This window comes from Pseudopodoces humilis, chromosome 1, assembly GCF_049639895.1.
Source record: "Pseudopodoces humilis isolate 2021_Gansu_Grassland_sample_001 chromosome 1, ASM4963989v1, whole genome shotgun sequence".
Taxonomy (NCBI): domain Eukaryota; kingdom Metazoa; phylum Chordata; class Aves; order Passeriformes; family Paridae; genus Pseudopodoces; species Pseudopodoces humilis.
This window is the reverse complement of record NC_142200.1, coordinates 151,359,050-151,382,435: the sequence shown is the minus strand read 5'-3', so window position 1 is coordinate 151,382,435 and position 23,386 is coordinate 151,359,050. Positions and strand designations below refer to the sequence as shown.

At 47.7% G+C, this 23,386-nt stretch overlaps 1 protein-coding gene across 7 annotated transcripts in view; it reads right to left on the bottom strand.

Moving 5' to 3' along the window:
* Positions 1-23,386, bottom strand: part of MAP4 (microtubule associated protein 4) — a 139,063-nt gene that overhangs the window by 50,147 nt on the left and 65,530 nt on the right. For all 7 annotated transcript variants that reach the window (XM_088066820.1, XM_088066817.1, XM_088066828.1 and 4 more), the window contains exons 5-10: positions 8,480-8,593; positions 5,799-5,909; positions 5,220-5,348; positions 4,471-4,545; positions 3,502-3,645; positions 824-1,621 (exon numbers count right to left, since the gene is read on the bottom strand). In XM_088066820.1, the coding sequence (XP_087922946.1) occupies positions 824-1,621; positions 3,502-3,645; positions 4,471-4,545; positions 5,220-5,348; positions 5,799-5,909; positions 8,480-8,593 (1,371 nt within the window). The remainder of the gene's footprint in view (positions 1-823; positions 1,622-3,501; positions 3,646-4,470; positions 4,546-5,219; positions 5,349-5,798; positions 5,910-8,479; positions 8,594-23,386) is intronic.

Genomic DNA, 23,386 nt, shown 5'->3' with positions numbered 1-23,386 from the left:
AATAATATAAATATAAAAATAAATAATAATATAAATATAAAATAAATAATAATATAAATATAAAATAAATAATAATACAAAACTAAAATAAATATAAAATAAATAATAATATACATATAAAATAAATAATAATATAAATATAAAATAAATAATAATACAAATATAAACCAAACAATAATACAAATCTAAAATAAATATAAATAATTATATAAATAAAATATAAATAATAATAATAATAATAATAATAATAATAATAATAATAAATAAAAACAAAAATAAAAATAAAAATAAAAATATCATTTTGGAGAGCAGTTTTTCTCTCCAGAGGGGTGGTGACCCTGGAGAAATCCACACAGCACAGCAAACCTGCACATGGAAAACCAAACACGCCCTTCCCAGCACTTCAACACCTAGAGCCATCCCAAAGAAAGCTCCCAAAACTATCCACTAAGCCTTTTAGCCTTTTCAGAAATTGTTTTCAAGCAGCTCTGTTTGTCAGCTCTGTGTCCTGCAGGATTTGGGAGATTTTGGTGAGAGCTGAGGGTGGTGGTGACACAAAGCCAAGCACCAGCAGGGACGAGCCAACACCTCTCCGTGGCTGTCCTTAGAGCACTCAGCACTGCTAAGAATGGCCAATGAAAATTAAAACATCATTAAAAACCTTTATTTTTATGTTTTACAAGTGAGGAATCCCCGTGAAGGGCTTTCTGTGCATCCTCAGAGCAGAGCTGAGCTCTCCTCAAGGAGCCAAATCAACGCTGGGCTCCATGACCCCAGGGGCCTTTTCCAACTGGGATTGTGGGATTTGGGAACACTCACTCACCTGCAGGAGACTTGTCCTGCTGAAGGGCAGCCTCAGCAGACACAGCAGCCCCTGCAGGGCCAGGCTGAGCCTCCACTGACACATTCCCAGTGTCCACAGCAGGGACAGGCTTGGCTGGAGCTGCAGGAGCAAACCCAGAATCCAGGCCGTGCTGATGGTTGGCTTCTGCTGCTGGGGCAAACTCTGCATCTGCTGCCAGGCCAAGCTCGGGGCCCACCGTGTGCTGAGCTTTGATATCTGCTGCTGGAGCAAAATCCAAGGCATGGTGAGGCTCCACATCTGCTGCTGGGGCAAAATTCATGGCATGGTGAGGTTCTACATCTGCTGATGGAGCAAATCCCAAATCCATGGCACGGTGGGACTCCACACCTGCTGCTGGAGCAAATCCCAAATCTGTGGCTTGGTGAGGTTCCACACCTGCTGCTGGAGCAAATCCCAAATCCATGGTCTGATTGGATTCCACACCTGCTGCTGGAGCAAATCCCAAATCCATGTCTTGGTGGGACTCCACACCTGCTGCTGGAGCAAACCCCAGTTCCACCCCACGGTGGGATCCAGCATCTGCTGCCGGGGCGAAGCCGAGCTCCGTCCCCGGGGTGGAGATGTCATTGACGCCTTTGGGAGGGCTGGCTTCAGGTGCAGGAGAAAACCCCAAATCCGTGGTCTGGAAAGGGTTGGCTGCTGCTGCAGGAGCTGCAGCCCCTGGAGCTGGGGGAGGTTTGGTGTCTGCAGCAGGGACAGCTCCAGCTTTCTCTGCGGGGAGCGACGCGGCGTCGGCGGCGGGAACAGAGGCTGCACCTGCCCGGGAACACCAGGGATCAGGGAAAAGCACCATGGCTTTTCCACCACCCCTGACCTGCTGCTTTATGTCTGGAGAACACACAGGCTTCGCTCCCTCTTGGCTTCCAGCACCTCTTCCTCCCCCTGCCAGCACTGCACCCCGGTCTTTATCCGCTCCTGGACGCATCCAAGAGCTTTTCCTGCCGCAGCCCCACGTGCCCTGCAGTGGGGCTCCCATCTGCAGCCAAGGATGGATGGATTCTGTTCCCAACCTCCCTGATGCCACACAGCTGGCAAAGGGCCAGAGCTGCTGGATCCTCTGCCAGGAGCACATTGCAGCAGGGCCCAGGCAGGAGCCACGGCGAGAGGCTTGTGCAGAGCGCTGGGATGGTTTGAGCTGGGGGGCTCCTTAGAGATGTCCCAGCTCCAGATCCACTCCCTTCTCCTGGGCAGGGACATCTCCCACTATTCCAGGCTGCTCCAACCTGGCCTGGGGCACTTCCAAGGGATGGGGCAGCCACCCTGGGAAAGCTTCCCTGGTTTTCCCTCTAGTGCAGGACACAGAGAACGTGGAATCACCTGTGAGAGCCCAGCGGCTTTTCCAAGAGCAGGAAGTCCTGACACACCCCAAAGCTACACACTTCATCCTAAACACGATTTGTGCTGCTGCTGGGGGTTTGGTTTGTGCTCCTGACACAAAATCCTGCCACAAATCCCACATTCCCTCTATTCCCTCAAACTGGCCTCGTTGATTTTTCACACAGTATCTCCTAACACTGAGCTGGTAGCTCCAAACCAACATTTGTCACTTCAGAGCACAATCAAACCTCTGCATTTAAGCTCCTATTTGCCTAAAATCCCCTCAAAGGAGGTTTTTCAGTCAGCTTTTGTTTAATGTTTCAGCTGTCCAGAGGGAAGCTTTTCCAAATGATCAGTGCCAGAAGCACTGGATCTTTCTTCTGCAGCTCATCTCGACAGCCCCAAGCTCTGCCCACCCTCTGTGTCCTGCAGCTCAGTGCCCTGAACATCTCCCATCTATTGCTGATCACCAAAAAAATAACATTTCTACTGATTTTTTGAGTTACATCTAAAAATATCCTCCCCAACCAATGGAAAATGTATGAAATCTAAATTAGATACTTAAACTGAAGTCAGAATGAAACAGAAAAATGGAAAAAGTCCCTTTTAAAATGGTACATTAAGGATCCATTTAGACATAACAAATATTTTAGTGAACCAAACCAAAAGGATCCATCATGCACCAACCCTCACTTGGGTTTGACTTGGTTGTGGGGTTTTTAAGTGATACCACGATTTTCTCCAAAAGAAAATGCAAAGATTTTGATTTTACAGACAAATAAGACTGCAAATAAATAGATATTAAAAGCAGTATGGATGTTCCCTGGATAATGATGGAAATGAGATAAAGAATTGGGAAACTGGACAACAACTGGCACTGGGAGTATAAATATGTTATATATATATATATAAAAATAATAGTATAAGTAAATAAATAAATAAATAAATATATAAAAATAGTATCAATAAATAAGTAAATAAATAAATAAATAAATTTATACTGGGAGTATAAATATGTTAAAATGGGTTTTTTCCAAGAAAATCTTTTAGAAGGAGAGGTTTAAAGGTATTTGTGAATAGATCTGTGCTGGGGAAGTGACCTGGTGACCTCAGAGGGCTTTTCCAACCTGAACCATTCCCTCGCTGTGCCACAACCACGTCCCCAGGATTGTCCCGCAGCTAAAATCTGGAGGTGGCTCGGATCCATGGGCTGGGACACAAGTGAGCAGACCTGCTGCTTCCCCCTGGGGTGTCCCCACAGCTGCAGGATCTGTTCACCCCTTCCCCCAGGTTTTCCAGGGATGCAGGGATTGATGTACCTGGCGTGGCGCCCTTTGGTGCATCCGTGGCTGCAGCCTCTCCTGGGAATGCTGAGGCTGCAGCAGGAACACTCCCAGGGGCTGCTGCTGCCGTGGGGCTCTCGGGCAGGCTCGTCCTGATGGCCTCTGTGGCTGAGGGGGGCACTGCAACAGGAACAGCTGGAATGAACATCTGGAGAGGCCTCGGCACTCGGCTCCTCCCCGGAGCTGCTGGGATGTGGGGGACACCCATGGGGTGGTGCCTGGGAACTCCCACTCAGCATCCCTGAGAAGATCAGCTTTTATTGCCCACTCTCTGGAAAATCATTTGTGCAGCGCCCAAGAAAACTCTGGAATCCCAGGAGAAGTGGCAGAGTTGGGGAATGTTGCGTTACAAACATCCCCCAGTGCCACCCCCAGCTCCAGAAACGCTTCCTACCCATGACCAGGGTGAAACTGTTCTCAGCTTCCTCGTGGAAATAAAGATCCCATTATGGGTCAAGTTTTGCAATACACACAAATTCCCAATGGGATCACGTCCCAGTGGAGCTTCAAAGGTTTAACTGTGCCCAGAATTTAAAGGTAATTGTAAAATCCCAGAAAGGTTTGGGTGGGAAGGGACTTTAAGGATCACTCAATCACACCCATGGGACACCTTCCACCATCCCAGGGTGATCCAAGCCTCATCCAGCCTGGCCTGGGATCCAGGGGCAGCCTCAGCTGCTCTGGGCACCTGTGCCAGGGCCTGCCCACCCTGCCAGGGAACAATTCCTGCCCAATATCCCATCCATCCCTTCTCTCTTTCAGTATAAATCCATTCCCACTCCTCAAAGATGCATTTCCATTCTGCACTGCTGCGAGCAGCAGAAGCAGCGCTCTCCTCGGTCAGGTCAAGTGTCCCTTGAGGAGCCAGACAAGGAGAGGAGCTGGTTCTGCTGCTCAGGAGCTCTCTACCAACTCTTCCTGCAGGTCAGCTCAAAACTTTTTTACCTGGTGGCTCAACAAAGAAAGAGGTATCTGGTCCCTTCATGTCCTGCTGAGCTCCCATCCAGTATTCTTCAGGTGCTGTGGGGAACAAACACTCTGAGCCCAGCCCTGACCACACAGGGCCTTTCCCAGTGAAGATCTTGACTCTGCTGCCTTGGGAGTTCATCCTCAGGGAAGTTTTACATTCCCTCTATGAGAGGTACCAGAACATGCTGCTCTTCCACAATTATTGGGAGTGAAATCTCCCATCAGACAAGAGTTACACCCAGCACTGACCCCAGGAGCCAAAAGAGGAGTTTCTTCCCTCAGTTCCTCTGGGCAAGTGGCTCTGGGTAGCCCTGCCTAGGCAGGGGGGTTGGAAAAGTTCCAACCTGTGAACAATCCTGTGATCTCCTAATGCAGAATCCCAGATTGGTTTGGGCTGGAAGGGACCTTAAACCCACCCAGTGCCCCCCTGCCATGGCAGGGACACCTCCCACTGTCCCAGGAGCTCCAGCCCCAGTGTCCAGCCTGGCCTTGGGCACTGCCAGGGATCCAGGGACAGCCCCAGCAGCTCTGGGCACCTGTGCCAAAGCCTCACACCACAACATTCCTCCTGAACCAGCAGCTGTCCATGCCAAGAGGAAATTTTCCAATCTTAGCTCATTTTATGAATCAACTCCCCACCAAGATTCTTTAGGACTTGTAAACTGGGATTTTCCAGCTGCAAACCCTCCAAACCCAGCCAGTAAGAGAAAACATTTGCTTCTCACCTGCTTTTCCTGGCAGGAATTCTGTGCCTGACTCGAGGCCGATGAAGGCTGATGGGTCCAGAGCCTCTGCAGGGGAATACAGGGACCCCAGGAAAGGCTGTTCAGGTCCCATCATGGATCCATGTGGAGCTAAGGAAATAAAAAAACTTTAGTTAATCACCAGCCCTAATGATTCCTCTCTTAAATTTCAAGTCCTACCACACTTGGACTGTTCTGCTCAGCAGCAGTTCAGATAAATCTGCATCAAATGTTAGTTCTGCTTCACAAACCATAAATTCTGTGTTTAATAGAACTTTTGGACAAGGTGTAAGAGAGCCAACACAGGCAAATTATTTCCTTTGGCTTTCTGCTTCTGTTCCCATGAATTCCTGCTGGTAATCCCTTAATAATCCAATATTAATATAATAATCCAAGAGCTGAAATCCTGCACTTTGCAGAAAGAGCTCCCGAGTATCTGGGGTTTAACCATTAAAACAACAACAGGGAAAAAAGTGAATTTCCAACCTGAATTTTCAGTAGATGGAAAGCAAGAGAGAAAACTCCACACCAGAGAGCTGGGGAGGAGCAGGAGGAGCTCACCAAGGATGTCCCTGGCAGCATCGGCGTGGCCTGGGAACAGCGGCACGTTCCTCATGTCCGTGGGGAAGGACAAATCTGGAAGGTTCTCCCCTCTGTGGAGGCTGAAAGGCTCTGCCAGAGACACAACCAGGCAGGGTCACACCCAGGGGACAAGGACTGCAACAAGATTCACCAGATCCCAACGCTGCACTTGCAAGGAAAAGCTGCTTTTGGGATTCTTCCCCAGGAGCAAACCCCTTGGGATCGGAATTTACAGCCAGCAGTAACCCTCAGCTGCTCAGGGTGACTTTTGGGGAAAGTGGAGCATGGCTGTTCCTGCAGGAGCTGTGTCCTTCTGCCCTGATGGACACATCCCATGGATCTGTGTCAGGAGCAGGGCTCAGCTCAGCCCAGAGCAGGGAAAGGTGTGGGAGCTCTGAGCTCTCCCAGGCAGGAACTGCATCCCAGTATGAACTGGGCTGATGAACTGGTATTTTAACCAAGTTACTGGGGAATGGAAACATCTCCCAGCATCCCAGGCAGACTGTCCCATCCCTGGAAGTGCCCAAGGCCAGGCTGGACAGGGTTTGGAGCAACCTGGGGGGTGTCCCTGCCATGGCAGGGGTGGCACTGGGTGGGCTTTAAGGTCCCTGTCATCCCATTCCTCTGGCCCTGGGAGCCATTCCCTGTGTCCTGTCCCTCCATCCCTTGTCCCCAGTCCCTGCAAGGGGCTCTGAGCTCTCCCTGGAGCTTCTCCTCTCCAGAGGAACACCCCACTTCCAGACACTCGGGTTTCCTCCGGTTAAACCCAGTGCAGAGGGATTTGGTTGAGGGCTGTGGCTCATTTTCATCCCAGATGTGCTCCCTGCAGGGCTGAGAGCCCAGCCTGAGCTGTTCCCATGCCCACAGTGTGCTGGGATGTCAAGATCAGGTGAGCTGAGTGAATTTCTTTATAAACCTGTCAGATTATTTGAGATGCCAAGACAACATTTTGCCTTGGAGCAACGTGCAGAGTATTTTGATTTCAAGCTGTTTAGAACAGTATTGCCAAGTCTGAACAACTGCCTCCTCTCCAATTAAATACCAACCCCCAAAAAACAAGGAAAAACAAACAAACAAACAAAAAAGATCATGACTGAAACCAATTTAAAACTAAAAGAGATCCTGCTGATGTTCCCTCTTTGCCCAGCAGTTGGATGAGCTGGAAAAAATGGGCAAAAAATGGGGAAAGGGGAGAAGTGGGAGAGCTGAAGTTTCCCCAAGGAATTACAGGAATGGTGATCAGGAGATCCTTTACACCACTGGCCACAGAATCTTCTCCTTGGGAGGGAAATCATCCTCCCACTTTTTGGAAAGTGGGATATTGAAATATTTGATATACAAATACTGAATAAACCCACAGATTTCTCTGAGTCTGATGTTCCCATTTTTCTCCTGTTGACAAGTCCTTAAAGCTGCTCTGTGCCTTCTGATCCCTCTGCTCCATTGTGGGAATTCTAAGCAGAATCTCATTTATATCCAACTGGAAGAGCAACACAGGGGACACTTTGATCCTGAATTTTATGTGGTGCCTGTACAGGTGTGCAAGACACTCCAGAGACATGAAACCTAAAGAAATGTGGTTTCAGGCAACAAATAAACTCAAATATTCCTATTATTCAGGCCAAAAGAACACTGGGTGATGGGCCAGGTATTTAAATTGTTCCTAATTAACACATTTGACACGTGGCTCTTGAGGAGAATTATATCAATGTCCCACTCCTGCACCCACACAGCAACAGGAGGGAAAACCCAAGGAACCTGCAGCTCTTAAATGAACCATTTCTCATCCTTGTAAAAACACCTCAGCTCTTCACAGAATCTCTTACGGAGAGAGATTCAGGCAGTAAGAAAATCACACACTAAGCAGGCCTGCAGTACTCAAAAACATATTAAAAATGGAAATTCCATCCTGTATCTTTTGATTGCCTGGGATAATCTGGGCAGGACACACATTTCTGAGGGCCAGCAAGCAATTGAATTTCAAAAGATGAAATTTTTTGAAATTTTGGAGGAAATAAGAGGAAATGAAGAGGAGGCTGTTGGGTGAAGGTGAAGCTGTCTGCAGGGCTGGGTTACACAGGGTGCAGCTCACTCTCAGGAGTGTCAGCAGTGCCAGGATGGGACAGAGGGACAGCACTGCCTGGGGACAGACCTGGCCAGGTTTGCTCTGAAACCACAGTGCTCCCAGCACTTCAGCTCTGGGAGTGCCCCAGAAACCGCTCTGGCCATCGAATCCCAGAGTTGTAAGGCTTGGAAAAGTCCTCCAAGATCATGGGCTCCAAGCTTTGACCAAATACCCCCAAAACTCATCACAAAATGTTGTGTCTGCTTGGGTTTGGGACACTCCCAGGGATGGGGATTCCACCACTGCCCTGGGCCAGCACTCAACACTCTGTTCTGAAGGAATTTTCCCAATTTCCACCCTGAACCTCCCCTGGCCCAGCCTGAGGCTGTTCCCTCTCCTCCTGTCCCTGTTCCCTGGCAGCAGAGCCAGAAATTCCCCCTGAGCTGCTCCCAGCCCTGATCTCCAGGAATCCAGGGGCTGCCCAAGGCAGGAGAGCAGAATTCCTGCAGGGATGGAGCCAGGAATGGAGCCAGGAATCCATGAGGTGCCCCAGCTGCCAAAATCAGGGATGCTCCAGGCTCCAGAGCCATCCTACCAGCCATGTCCATGGGTTTGAAGCACAGGTCCCTCTCCTCTGCTGACCACGAGTCGTTGCGGTCCAGGAACTCTTTGTAGGACATCTTCTCATCCATGATTTCTCCAGGGAATACTGACATGGGAGAGGAAAACAACCCAGTCAAACACTGAAATATTTCCAGTGGATGGTTGTACATTGGGATGTGACATCCCCAGGTAACAGGGACTGGCAGCTAAACCAGAGACCACAATATTAAATTTTTATTCATTTTTCTTCATTTTTTCTTCATTTTTTCTTCATTTTTTCTTCATTTTTTACTGGTTTGACCCAGCTCTCCAAATACAAGACACACAACAGCTGGGATTGCTGTGTCCTGATGCACATGGAAAATCAGGAACAGACTCACATGGAAGTGCTGTCCTGGTCCAAAGCCTCCAGTTGTACAAAAGGAACAAAACCCTGAGACTTTAAACAGGACAAACTCAGTGGAAAAGTTCAAAATTAAAAGCCAGACTAACCATTTCTAGCTTTATTTCAATTTTAAGGAGGCCTGAATTTGCCAACTTTTCTGAGGACAACATTAGAGTTTTAAAGTGGTTCCAGTTTCTTCTGGAAAGAAACAGAAATATTTACAGTGACTCCTTCTCTCACCCCCAATTCTCTGCTCTCTGCCAATCTCTTTATTTCAGTATTTTTACCTTCACTTGGGCTGACAATACCTGCAAGCCTGGAGCTCAGGAGATGAAATTCATCACAAAATATGCCTGGATATAACCCTTAATTCAGTGCAAAACTGCAGTTAATAAAAACAACCCCAATGTTAAGGCACAGAAGGAAAGAATTCATTAAAAACACAACCCTGGTCTGTAAAACCAAAAATCTGGAGGTGTCAGGTGGGCTGAGAGCTCACAGCAAGGTGGGCAGAGATCTAAATAATAATAATAGTAATAGTAGTAATAATAATAATAATAATAATAATAATAATAATAGTAGTAATAATAATAATAATAATAATAATAATAATAATAATAACAATAATAATAATAATTTTTAAAAATAAGATTAAAAATGGATTTTGTGGGGCTTGGAGTTTGTTTTACACCTTAGAACAAGGAAATGTCGCCAGTACAAATCATCAGTGGGTTCAACAATTTGCTCAGAGTTTGGGTTCAAAGGAGCAACAGGAGTTTAAAACATGTCCAAATCTCTGATTAGGGGTAAATATTAATTCTTACTTCTAATTAATAATAATAAAATTAATCATATAAATATTTAATACTATTTTAAACAACAATTTCAATAACAATACATTCTATAACCAAAGAACCTATTGGATAATTTATGTTATATATGCTATAAATAAATAAATGTAAGATATAAATATATAGCATATATTATAGCAAATACTTTATAATGTATATATATATTATATATACATTATATATACTTTATAGCATATTTTATGTTTTCATGTATATTATATTATATTATATTATATTATATTATATTATATTATATTATATTATGTCATATTATATATTTTCATGTGTTTAATATTATACACAATGATATAATTTTATATATTTATAAATATATGTAAATTATATATTGTACATTATTCTATACATACTTTTATTTCTATACACACACACATATAAATGAGTATATACAATGATTAATACAAATAATATCAATTTTACTTCCAGAGCAGTGGGGATTCTGCTTTTCTGCCAGTGCCTTTCAGCTTTTATTCTTATTTATTCTTATTTATTTTATTTCAGATTTTATTCTTATTTATTCTTGTTTATTCTTATTTATTCTTATTTTATTTCAGATTTTATTCTTATTTATTCTTATTTATTTTATCTTATTTCAGCTTTTATTCTTATTTATTCTTGTTTATTCTTATTTATTCTTATTTATTCTTATTTATTTTATTTCAGATTTTATTCTTATTTATTCTTGTTTATTCTTATTTATTCTTATTTATTTCAGCTTTTATTCTTATTTAGTCTTATTAATTTTATCTTATTTCAGCTTTTATTCTTATTTATTCTTGTTTATTCTTATTTATTCTTATTTATTCTTATTTATTTTATCTTATTTCAGCTTTTATTCTTATTTATTCTTGTTTATTCTTATTTATTTTATCTTATTTCAGATTTTATTCTTATTTATTTTATTTTAAATGGCTGCATTTGCCATTGCTGACTTCAGCAGGGATTCTCAAGGACAGGGGGACAGGGGAGTCACCAACCCCCCTGGAGGAATCTAAAAACCTGAGCACTTCACCAGAAAATATTTTATTATTGTTTTATTGGATCCTGTAGTGTATTTTTGGTAATATTTTATTTAGCTTTGCCAAGTGCTTTGGAGATAAAATGCCACTGAGATGTGTCAAGGGACATTATTTTTATTTACCATTATTTGTGGTACAGAACAGCCAGGGATTTAATTAGATTCCACTGTAAATTCCTCTAGACAGGAGCCTGTCATTTGTGTGTCTATAAAACTATTTAAAGCAAAAAAAAAATAAAATTAGAAGACACTGAAAGTCCTTGACAGTGTGAGGAAGAGCCTGGGAGCAGTTAAAAACATTCAAGAATTTCTTTAAAGATGATTTTATGATATTATGACATTAACAGAATGATGGTTGGACCACGCTGAGGCTGATGGAGAGCTTGAACTCTTAAATATTTCAAACAAATCTATTTGTTAGCACCAAAAATACACTGGCATATTGCCACAATGCAAGATTTCACAGCGAAGAACATAAAATTAGGGTCAAAAAGGTAAATCTGGGAAAAAAAACCTCAATTTTGGGGGGTTTTTTAGGAGCCAGGTTGCGTTCATACCTCTGAATAGAGCAGGGAACCACAACTGGGGCTGGGGAAGGAGGGAGCAGAGGGAGACAAAAGGAATTGTGATGGGAAATATTTCCATTTGACATCAGATGAAACAGAGTTGAGCAAAAACCTGTGGGTGTTTGGAAGCCCTGAGCTGCAGCAAAGCCCCAGAGCCTGCAGCAGGAGCAGTTGGGAGCTGCCTCTGCCAAATCCTTCCCAATGGAAACCCAAAACCGGAATATTCTTCACACAATATTTTCACAACAGATGCAAATTAAGAAGTCAGAGAAGGCAGGAATCCCGGAGCAAGGAGGGATGCAGGAGCAGGGCCAAGCCTGGATCAGCCTCCCTGGGCCAGCCAGGACAACAAAGCTTTCTGGATCAAACCACCACCAGCAAAACCCCCTCCATTATTCCCAAAATGTTTTCTGAGTTGTTTGCCATAAATTTCCACTTATGCCACTTCCAGCTTATTTGTCACCCCCAGCCCATCCCAATATTGTTTCCCCTTATCAAACCTGGGACACAAAACGTGATCTCAGATTTCCTGAGGACTGGGAAAAGAGGATTTTTCAGTTCCAAACCCAAAGCTCACATTCTGCCTCTGACCTACCAACAAAACCCACCCAGGACCACAAAAAGGAGAATCCAAACTCATCCAAGGCCCAGTGCTGGCAGTGCCTGGGAATTGTGCATCGGCAGCAGATAAAGCACTGCACACAGAACACAAATCTGACAGATCCCACAGACCTGCAAAGCAATTTTAACAAGTATTAAAGCTGCCTGATAGCTGAAAATCCGGTTAGGAGCCCTGATAATATAAACCAACGTAGGATTAGAGCTCACAAAGTCTTGCTCAAAGGGAAAAAAACACCAATAACAACGTACTTACAAAACAAACTGGCTCCTGACAGTAAAAACAAGGATCCCATGCAAGTGGCACCTTCCCTGCAGTGATCCAGGGTGGGATGAGGGTGGAACATTTAGCAGAGCTGCTGACAGCGTCCCATTGTTTGTTTGATCATCTCTCTGCAAAGCTCAGCGCGCTCACATCAACCAATTCCCAGTCAAACCAGCCAAAATGCTGCTGGAGGCACTGGTGGGGGACAGGAGCAGCTCCTGGAGCTGCTGGCACATCCCACGGGAATGGGAAGCTCTCTGAGGACAGGATTATGAGCTCAAGCCTTTGTGAGGCAGGAGATGCTAATCTTGAGAGGTCACCGGCCAGACCTCCAGCTCGGGGTTAAAGATCTTCAAAATTAATGAGTGAGCAGCCGGGAGAGGGCCCTGCCAGCACCCAGCAGGGAAAACTGGGAAAGGGAAGGCTTGGGAGCTTCATTCCTGCATTCCCAAAGGGAATTTGGGCTCCTCACACGGAGGCAGAGTTGGCCTTGCTGGAATCCCCACAGAGAGCAGCAGTTTGATCAGCCACGCCAAAAAACTCCCAGGGAATGAACACAGATCCCCCTCTGCAGGGTGTGGGATCCACAGCCTTAAAAAGGAGCCTCAGAATCAGAGTCATGGAATGGTTTGGGTTGGAATGGATCCTGAAGCCACCCAGAGCCACCCCTGCCATGGCAGGGACACCTCCCACTGTCCCAGGTGGATCCAAACCCCATCCAGCCTGGCCTTAGGCACTTCCAGGGATCCAGGGGCAGCCCCAGCTGCTCTGGGAATTCCATCCCAGCCAGGAATTCCTTCCCAATATCCCATCCAACCGGTGGGAGCCATTCCCTGTGTCCTGTCCCTCCATCCCTTGTCCCCAGTCCCTCTCCAGCTCTCCTGGAGCCCCTGAGGGGCCCAAGGTCTCCCTGGAGCCTTTCCTTCCCAGACTGGATGCTTTAAGGACTCCTCAGGAGGTTCAGTCTGGTTTGGGAGCACCTGGTGCCTGTGTGAGGTCCTGCCCATGCTCAGGACATTTATTAAGGAGCAATTTGTGATTCCCATCTGATGGAATTTACCTGCATGTCCTGTCCGATTTTCAGGCACACAGCCCTTCCATCTGCTGCCCAGTGCTGCTGTACAGGATGGGATCTACCTGGAACACCAGGTAAAAATCCCCACAGGCAGCCAAGACATTCCAGGATCTCCTTCCTTTGCTCAGGACGTTATTTCCAGACATTATTTTGGGTAAGGGAGGCAAAAGTTTCACCTGAAAGATGCTCAGGCTCTCTTTGTGCCTGTTGGCTTTGGAGCAAACATGGAGCATCTCTCAGGAATATCCCCTCAATTTTATTACCAGTCTGATAACTTTGTAAAATAAAATATTGTCTAGTTCAGCTCAGAGTGAAGGGTCTGAAAATCCCCATGAGTGAGTTTTGCAGTCAAGCTTCACTAATCCCCAAAAATCTAAGGGATAAGCACAGACAGGAACTCCATGGAAAAAGATGTCACCCAGCCACCCAAAGGGAGGTTGTACATTTTTATCCAGGGGGATGAGAGCTCAAGATCCCAAGAAGTTTTTGCATTTAATGAATATCTAAAGCCTTGATGGAGGACAAATTCACGCAGAGCAGAGCTGTCAAAGCTGGTTCCTCCTCCCTTTCCTCTTGTCAGTGAAATGCAGCAATTCCATTTTACTGAGAGCCAAAATCTGAGGGGGCTGCACACTGGGCAGCTGGGCCACAGAGGCTCTGCAGGGTCCAGCCCTGCCTAAGTCCAAGCCCAGCTGAGCTGAGCTCAGGGTGGCAGAGGCTCCACAGATCCAGCCTTTTGGAGAAAAGACATTTCTGTCCTTGCAGAAGAGAGAAGTTTAACTCCCAGGAGCCAGTGCTGAGCCCAGATCTGGCTGAGATGACACAAAATAATTTCACAGAAGATCAGAATGATTTGGGCTGGAAGGGACCTTAAAGCTCACCTCATTCCAACCTCCCACTGTCCCAGGCTGCTCCTGGGCCTGGGACACTGCCAGGGATCCAGGGACAGCCCCAGCTGCTCTGGGAATTCTGTTCCAGCCAGGAATTCCTTCCCAGTATCCCACCCAGCCCTGCCCTCTGGCACTGGGAGCCATTCCCCCTTGCCCTGGCACTCTCGAGTCCCTGCAATGAGAAGCAAATTAAATTCCACCACTGAGCTGGATGGGAAGATCAGGAATCTATTAAAGGCCCTCAATAAACTGCAGGGCATTTCAGAGGGTGCTGACAGTTCCAGAAGGGTTTTACTGCTTTCCCTCTGAAATTCCATGTGGTTACATAATCCTGAATGCTAAGAGTCTGTCACAACCAGTATCTCCAAACTTCAGAGATGCCAAGTCAGTAACTTCAAAGTTCAACACAAGGTTCATGTTCTGCCTTGTAAAAAAATCTGCAAGGAAAAAAAAAATAAAAAATGCAGTTGCTACAGTTTCCTGTCCAGCTGTTTTCCCTTCCTTATTTCTCCTTCCCAGAGGGAATTTTCCTGGGAGGTGGAACCACGGAGGTGCACAGAGCTCCTGTCTCCCACCTCTCTTCCCCCTGGGAATGTCAGTGCCCAGGGAGTGAGGAATCCTCAGCACAGCTCCCACCTCTGCAGACTCCTCACCCAGAACCAGCCTCAACAGACCCATCTTTTATTAACAAGGGCACCTGGAGCTCTGTTTTTAAACAAAACACTCACTAAAGGCTTATTCCCATGGTATTGGAAATAAAACCAGATGTTGGGAGCTGGAGAGGGACTGGGGACAAGGGATGGAGGGACAGGACACAGGGAATGGCTCCCACTGGGTGGATGGGATATTGGGAAGGAATTCCTGGCTGGGATGGAATTCCCAGAGCAGCTGTGGCTGCCCCTGGATCCCTGGCAGTGCCCAAGGCCAGGCTGGAAGGGTTTGGAGCAGCCTGGGACAGTGGGAGATGTCCCTGCATGGACTTTTTGTTTTTTCTCAGCCACGTGGTGCAACTTAGACATTTCCTCTGTTTCACTTGGGTTTCTTCCTAAAGCCCTGTGCACATCCCTGGCAGGGACTGTTCCAATCCACAGCCAGGTAAAATCCCCCCAGAGGCGCTGAGCAGGCCCAGGTGAGGTGCAGGTGACACAGAGAACACAAACCCCGGGCAGGGCTGAGCCAGCTCAATCCCTGCCCCGTTCCCTGGCCCTGAATCCTCCTCAGAACTGAGGAGAGCCCACGGGAAGGTCTCTGGGCACCCTGCCTGAAGTGCCTGAAGCTGAAGTAAGAGCAACTCTGAGGCAAAAGAATCATGATGAGGAGTGGGCACAGGAGGCCTGTCCAAACCCCGCTGTGCTGGCACGGGGAGAGCCCCAGAGATCCCAGAATCTTGGAATCATCCAGGCTGGAAAAGCCCTCCAAGGCCACGGAGTCCCAGCTGGGCCTGATGCCCAAATTGTCCCCAGCCCAGAGCCCTGAGTGTCACCTCCAGGTGTTCCTTGGACACCTCCAGGATGGACACTCCAAACTTCCCTGGGCACTTCCAAGGCCTGAGCTCCCTTTCCATGGGGAAATTCCTGCTGCTGTCCCCCCTGAGGCCGTTCCCTCTCCTCCTGACCCTGTTCCCTGGCAGCAGAGCCCGACCCCGTGGCTGTCCCCTCCTGCCAGGGAGTTTTGGAGAACCAGAAGGTCCCTCCTGAGGCTCCTTTTCTCCAGGCTGAGCTGTGAGCACCAGCTGCAGCCTCCTCCTGCCTGCGCCAGCCGCAGCTCCCGAGCACGGAGATGTCACAGCCACGGACACACGGGGACAAAGATCCTGAGGGAAAAACACGGATCACCTGCACTTCCATGAAATCTCCCAGCCAGCTGTGTTGCTTTGATGCACTACAGGAGGCTCCTGACTTCCAGAGCAGCCTGGAAGGAGCTCCAAGGCGTTTTGGGGAGGGGGTGCCAGCCCAGCCAGGGATGGCGTGTCCCCTGTGTCCCTTGCCAGCAGTGACAGTGCAGTCTGCAGAGGAGCCGTGACCCGCAGAGCTGTCAGCCCTCCTTCCCAGCAGGGAAATGCTATTTCCCCTGAAAGGGCTGTTACCAAATTTAACCAGCTTTATCCTGATTCAGGGAACGCTGAGGTTCAAAGCTCCGTTCTGAGCTGCTCCGTGGGGCAGCACAAAGGGATCAGCAGGATTCGGTCAGCAAAGGTCACTGCTGAGCCTGCTGCTCAGACCTCACACAGGGACACGGGAATTGCCACCCTGGAGGGGTCTGGAAGTTCCCCCAGGAAAAGTGAAGCAGTCTCTAGGTCAGGGACACAGATCTGCACCTCTGGAGAAGGGGGGAGGGATGAGCAAACAGAGACACACCAGACCCACACAAGGAACCCGAGAGCTTGGGAGGAGAGCAGGAGCAGCTGTACTGGAGCTGGGAGCTGCAGAACGTGCTCTGGTACCTCCAGGTGTGTGGGGACTCCTGGGGCTCAGCAGCAGAGGACTGGCACAGGCTCTGGATTCCAGTCCCTGCAAGTGGCCATGGCCAGGATGGACAGGGCTTGGAGCAACCTGGGCTAGGGGAGGGTGTCCCATGGTCCCTTCCCACCCACACCATTCCATGGTTCTCTCACTCTCCTCTTGCTCAGCACGAGGCCCAGGAATACCCTCCAGGCCAGCCAAGATTTTGGGTTGGTACCAGACACGGTTCAGGGAGCCCTGAGCTGCAGCCTGGGCCGATGCCAACACCTACAGAGGGTTCAGGACACCACAAACACAGAAAAGCAGCCAAAGCAGCATCTGCTGCCAGTCTGCACGCTGGACTGGGACTTGCAAAGTGCCTCCTGCTCCCAGGAAATCCAAGAGCCACAGAGTGGATTTTAAAAAAAAATACCTGAGGAATAAAGTCAGCAAAATTCCCAAAAGAAAATATCCCCTACTTCCCACTGATGATGATCTGGTACCTCAAACCTTCCCCTTTTATTTTTTTTTCAATGCAATCAGGCCCAGAGAAGAACACAAAACTAAATAAAAGCAGCACTTACAGTCTCTGCTGGGCATCACGAGCTCCAAGTGTGTTCCTTTGAGAGTCAGTATTTACAGAACCATGAAGAACAAGGTCCACACACCAGCTCACCTGATCCACTAAAACACTTCACAAGGTGAGGAGGGCACAAAACTCTGACTTTTCTCAAAACTTACAGCAAATAAAATACATGAAGAAAACATCCTCGCTGCACCATGTTGTAGCTACACCTCGTCTGCTGCCTCCTCACACTTTTATCACTCCAGCTGCTTCTTTCTGGTTGTGTCATCACTTGTTCTGGTATCTTTTAATGAAAATAAAAGTTAATAATGCTTCACACCCCTAGCCCAGGGTGGTGCCCTCTCCATCACCTGGGAACGCTCATCCCCATCCCGGAGCTCCTCAGGGTCCTGGTCCCTGGCCTGGAGGGAGCCTGTGCTCTCACCCTTATCAAATGATAAAAACCAAAAATAAACAGGCAAAGGGCTGAGCCCTGCAGCCTCTTGTGCACCACTTTCCATCTCCATCTAACAGTTTTCTTCCAACCTTATCTGTGATAAAATGGAAATCCTCTTCTCTGGACTCCTGCACTTCAGTGCTTGTAAATCACTGTGCACCATAATCTGGGGACTTCTTAAATCTCTCCAGCTCTAAGTCCTCACTTCCATTTTTTATTAATTTCCTCCTTTTTTCCCAGACTCTTAAAAGCATTTGGCACAACCTCCTTGGAAATGGTCTGTGAATTCCCTTCCTATCCATACAAACCACTTCTCTCCATTCGTTTTTTAGCACTTTACCTTTCCTACAGATTTAACTCTTGCCACCCCTGACTGCCAAGATGAGATTATGTTTATTGCCTTCTTCTCCTTCCTGCTCACGTTTTTGCTGCCTAAAAATAGCCAATTCCACGATATTCCTTGTTTCCCACCTTTTCTCATCCAGCTGTCCTAAGGGGAACCATGCAGCAGCTCCATGATTAACCCTTCTCCAGGTCCAAAACATCCCAACTCTTTAGCTCAGGTTGGGAGCCAACACTTGTCCCCAAGAGCTGCCAGTGAGGAAGCCCCTGTGAGGATGAGGAATGGATTATAAACATGTAAGGAATGTGGGAACTCTGGAAAATCCCTGTAATCCTGCCCCACGTTCCACCACACAGTACCAGGAATTCCAGCCTGCAATTCCAACATTTGGTTGCTGCTTGGATGTGAAATGTTTCATTTCTTTTGACCTACATCTTTTGGCACTTTCCCTCTGCCTCACATGAGATGGAGAGGAGCCATTCAGAAGTGACAGTATTTACTGTCACCCTTTAAACATATAAATACACAAATCCATGTATCTCTATGTACTCAGATGTATTTTTTCTCCTCCTTCCCAGATCCCATCTGTGGGTGCACGGCCCCGAAGCTCCCCCCCACATGCTTGTTGTGCAGAATGAGATGGTGATAATGGAAATAAGGGCTTAAAATAGCAAATTTCCCTTCAGCACTGGAGTGCTGTTTGTTTGTGGCTGTGATTCCAGCAGCCCCTGTTCACACACATCTCCCTGACCTACTTTCAGCTTCCCCAATCCTGTGGCAGAGGCAGCGAGCTCACGGGAGGAATCAGAAGCAGTCAGGAGAAATCTCTCTGCCACGTTTGTAATAGAGTTTTATGGCCATTAATTCCAGCTAGTGTCAAACTAATGACACGAGGGACATCAAAGCATGGAGCCATTTACATAATACCAGAAGAATCTACAATTCTATTACTGTTTATTCAGGCAGCTTCTGCTTGAGAATGAGGAAGATGACACGCTGTCTGTGCTCTTTTGAAATCATTCTAATTTACAGCCCTGCAGAGAGGCAGCCAGTTTTCTAGGAATTCTTTAATTCCTCACTGAGGAGTTACGGATGTTTTGAAATAAACCCCACCAGTTTTTATTTTCCTCTGCAAACCTCGGAAATAAATCCCTTCCATTGCCGCGGAGGAGCCCTGAGAGGCTGCACCTGGCGGCTGAAGGAGCAGCTCACCTGGAATGGGATGGAAGAGGCCAGGGATGGAAGGAGAAGGCTGGGATTGCTGGTGAGATGGGTGCTGAGCACTGAGCTGTCTCACCCAGATGGAGCTGACAGCCGGGCCGGCCGCGGGCTGACGGTGACGCGGGACGACGTTTCCAGGCTCCGGCTCCGGAGCTGCTCCCGGCCCTGCAGGGATGGGCTCTGCCAGCCCAGACGGCTCCCAGGGCTTGGGGACGGCACAGCAGGGCACACCAAGTGTCCCAGGAGGCTGCAGGAAGGCTCTGGGCACAGGGAAGCCGTGGGTGACTCCAAAAGGGATGAAATCCTCAATTCCCAACCTCCAGGTCCTCCAGGGTAAGGCTTGAGATTGGAATTGGCCACCAAGGAGAGGAGCATTGAGAATAGGAACCCTGAGAGGTTTGGGGATGGAGGGACCTTCAGGATCACACCTCCCACCATCCCAGGCTGCTCCAAACCCCATCCAGCCCGGCCTTGGGCACTGCCAGGGATCCAGGGACAGCCCCAGCTGCTCTGGGAATTCCATCCCAGCCAGGAATTCCCAATTCCCAATATCCCATCCAACCAGTGGGAGCCATTCCCTGTGTCCTGTCCCTCCACCCCTTGTCCCCAGTCCCTCTCCAGCTCTCCTGGAGCCCCTTCAGGCCCTGCTGAATCTGCTCTTGCTCTGGTTGTCTTCAATTCACCGAGGTTTAATGCTGGAACCTGATTTTAGCAGGACTGGAGATGCCTCTGACACAAAAAAGCAGCACAAGACTCAGAAGGTAAAAATCTGATGTGACCCCTGTGACCAGCAATTCTAAAATCACCACAAAAAGCACAACTGCCAGTTGAAAGCACTCATCAGCTCATTTATACAAATATTTATGTGTTTTTAGCTGAAAGTCTGGCCAGGTAAATCTCATCTTCCTCAACTCTCAGCTACAAAATGGGGAAACTCTAATTTGGATCTTTCCATGATTATCAGGTTCCCATTCCTATTGAATCTGAGATTGCCTTTGGTAGAATAAAGAGCTGCAGAAAACTACCTGAAACTTTCAGTGATAACACACAAAACTGAAGATTTTTTTTTCTTTTCTTCTTTTAAGCAGAATCAGTAATTTTGGTTGTAAGATTGAGACACAGAGCCCTTAAAATATTACAAAACTGCCCATAAGTGACATTTTGAAAGAGTTGTTTGCACCACTGGGAAACAGGAGAGTGTTAATGTAGGAGATGGAACATGGAAGGCTTGACAAAGCTGAAAGCAAATTATTTTTATCTGTAGCCAGAGGAAATGTTAGGGAAAGTGGAGACACAAGGAAATGACACAAAGGTAAATAAAGACTTGGCTAAGTGACAAGTGGCAAGGCAATGTCAAAAGGGGAATTCTCTTCCTGGAGGAACATAACCAGTTATTAGAGTGTGAAAGATCCAAAATAACCTTTGCTTAATGTTTTCACTTTTAAACCTAGAAATCAAAAAGTTCTGATGAAGTTAAAAGAGAAAATATTTTTTGAAAAATAGGAAATATAAAATATTCTGCCTGCACATCCCAGGACTCAACAGAGCAGCCCAATTTCTGTTACCTGTGCTGGAGGAACAGATGATGCTGCCCAGTGAGCAGAACCAGCCTGGAGTCTGTTTATCCCTGAGTTTTCAGGATATTCCCATTTTATCATTTCTCTTGGCAGATCCCATTCCCCAGCCCTGGGATGGGAGTTTTGGAAGCACAAGAAGCTGGGCTCCAATTAAGGCAGAGCTGGTGGCATCCAGCCCCCTCCATCCCATCTCCTGTGCCAAATCCCATTGACAGGGAATGTCACAGGGCCCCTGCAGCCTGACCCAGGAGAGTTCAGCACCAAACTCTGCCACAGCCTCCTCCTGCTGCTCCCCCTGCCAGCTTGGGAAGCAACAATTGGAATTTTGGCTCAGGAAACCTGAGCTCTCCTCACCATGAGCACCGGGAAGTGCCAGTTTTCCTCCTGGAGCTGGGAAATAACCATCCAACGTGGTAAACTTTCATCTGCACAGCTAAAAAAGCACTCCAGAAGGATGAAATGTCGCTTTTCAGCCCTTCAGTCTTGTGTGAGGGAGCTCCCAACCCTCTGAAATCCAAGTCACTGCTGAATCCCCAGGAGCTCAGGAAGAACAGGGACAGACAGGGAGTTTGGCCAGTCTGGTTTTTCAGGAGGCCATGGAAAACACAACTTCACAGAGTCCAGAATATCCTGAGCTGGAAGGGACCCACGAGGGTCATCAAAGGCCAACTCCTGGTGCTGCACAGATTAAACTTGTCACAGAGAACCACAGGAAATTCTCTTTGAGAGGAGACAGGTCAAACCTCTACAGCTCCACAGCTCCCTGACAGGAGGGGACACCAGGGGGGTCGGGCTCTGCTGCCAGGGACAGGGACAGGAGGAGAGGGAACGGCCTCAGGACAGGCTCAGGGGGGACAGCAGCAGGAATTTCCCCATGGAAAGGGGGCTCAGGCCTTGGAACTACCCAGAGAAGTTTGGAGTGCCCATCCCTGGAAGTGCCCAAGGAACACCTGGAGGTGACACTCAGGGCTCTGGGCTGGGGACAATTTGGGCATCAGGCCCAGCTGGGACTCTGTGACGTTGGAGCTCTTTTCCAACCTCCACAATTCCATGACTCAGTCAATGCTGTGAGCTCTCACTGAAAGGAAGAAGGTTAAAGAGCACCCTAAGTTACGTGACAGAACAAAATCAAACATCCCTCCCAGATATTTTTTGGGGGGTGGTGAACTGTGTTTTGTTCATGTCCTGCAGTCTCCTGTCATTTTTGTGCCTTGCCAAGTCACTTCTAATTCCAGAGGTGCCTCCAGCATCAATTGTCCACAGAAACAGTTCCAGAACTGTTCCCAAGGGAGTTGTTAATCCTGCACTATTTAGCAGGCATTGATTAATGCCAAGAGAAACAGGGATCCTGCCTGGTCACCTCCAGGAAAGAGCTTCTCTGTCCTTCCACTGCTGCCCAAACGAAGGGACAGGTTTATGGGAAAGCCTCATCCTCCAGCACACAGAAATCCCAACCCCACCTTGGCTCCAGCTGAGGAGGGAGCAGCTCTGCCAAACCCACACCAAAGAGAAAAACTGGAGCCCACACTTAGAAAAAACACCCACCACAGCATTTCCAAGGGCAGGGGGAGCCTGGCTTGCAGCGTTATCCCACGGGAGAGGAGACTGTTCCAAAGGGACCAGGCACAGCTTCCCTGGGCTGGGAGAGGATCCTGAGCATCTCTCACACATTATTTCAGTTTTATAGCTCAAGAAAGCAGCGAGGCTTTCCTGTTCTGCTCCTCAGCAGGAATTCAGGAAGGTTTTGCCACTTGCCAAAAGCCAGAGTGTTTCAGACACACCAGCTCGGTGTTTCATGGGTCAGAGATAGAAAGCAGCTGCAGAAATTGCACCAGAACAGCAGCAAAAAGGGGAGATTGCTGCTGAGGATAAATGTAATTTATATTTCAGGGACTCATGCAGGACTGAGAGAGCTGGATTTGTTCAAACCTCTCTCCAGGGAGGGAGTTTAAAGGGGAGGAACCACAGCCCTGCTCAGCACTGCAGAGTCTCCCTCGGCTCAGCTACTCCAAAGCTGCTCCAAGGTGTAGATTTGCTCTCAGCCCCAACCACCAAAGAGCTCCTGAGCAGTTTCACAGCATCCAGTACGTTCCTTAACTATAAAATTTTCTTTTTTTCCAGGAAAAAGGTCCCACTAATCCAAGATTACCCCGGAGCCAACCCACCCCGAAACGAGAACGCTCGATAACAACAGCTGGGGTGCAGCTAGAAAAGATAAAATGCACAATATAATCAGCCTTACCCTATTTGCAGTGATGGGACTGAAGTGGAAGAAGATTAAAGAGCTCAGGCCTCGGAGGGAGCCACAAGCAGAGGCAGGATTAGGGAAGTTTCCTATCCCCAGGTTCAGATTTAGCCCGTGTCACACGACCTCTCAAAGCCACTCTGCCATCCCAGCACGCTTCCCCACGGTTTTGTAAGCAGGATAAAGCCCCATGAAATCCCTCCTTCCCAGCAGAACCCCAGGTTTAGAGGAGGAATAAAAGGTGGGGAAGTTGAAAAAGGAGAGCCTGGTGGGGAGGGGAGCCCAGGTTGGAGCAGCACTCCAGGCACAGCCCCACCTTGCCAGGCTGCTGAGGCTGGGAATGTGTTATAGACACATTACATTG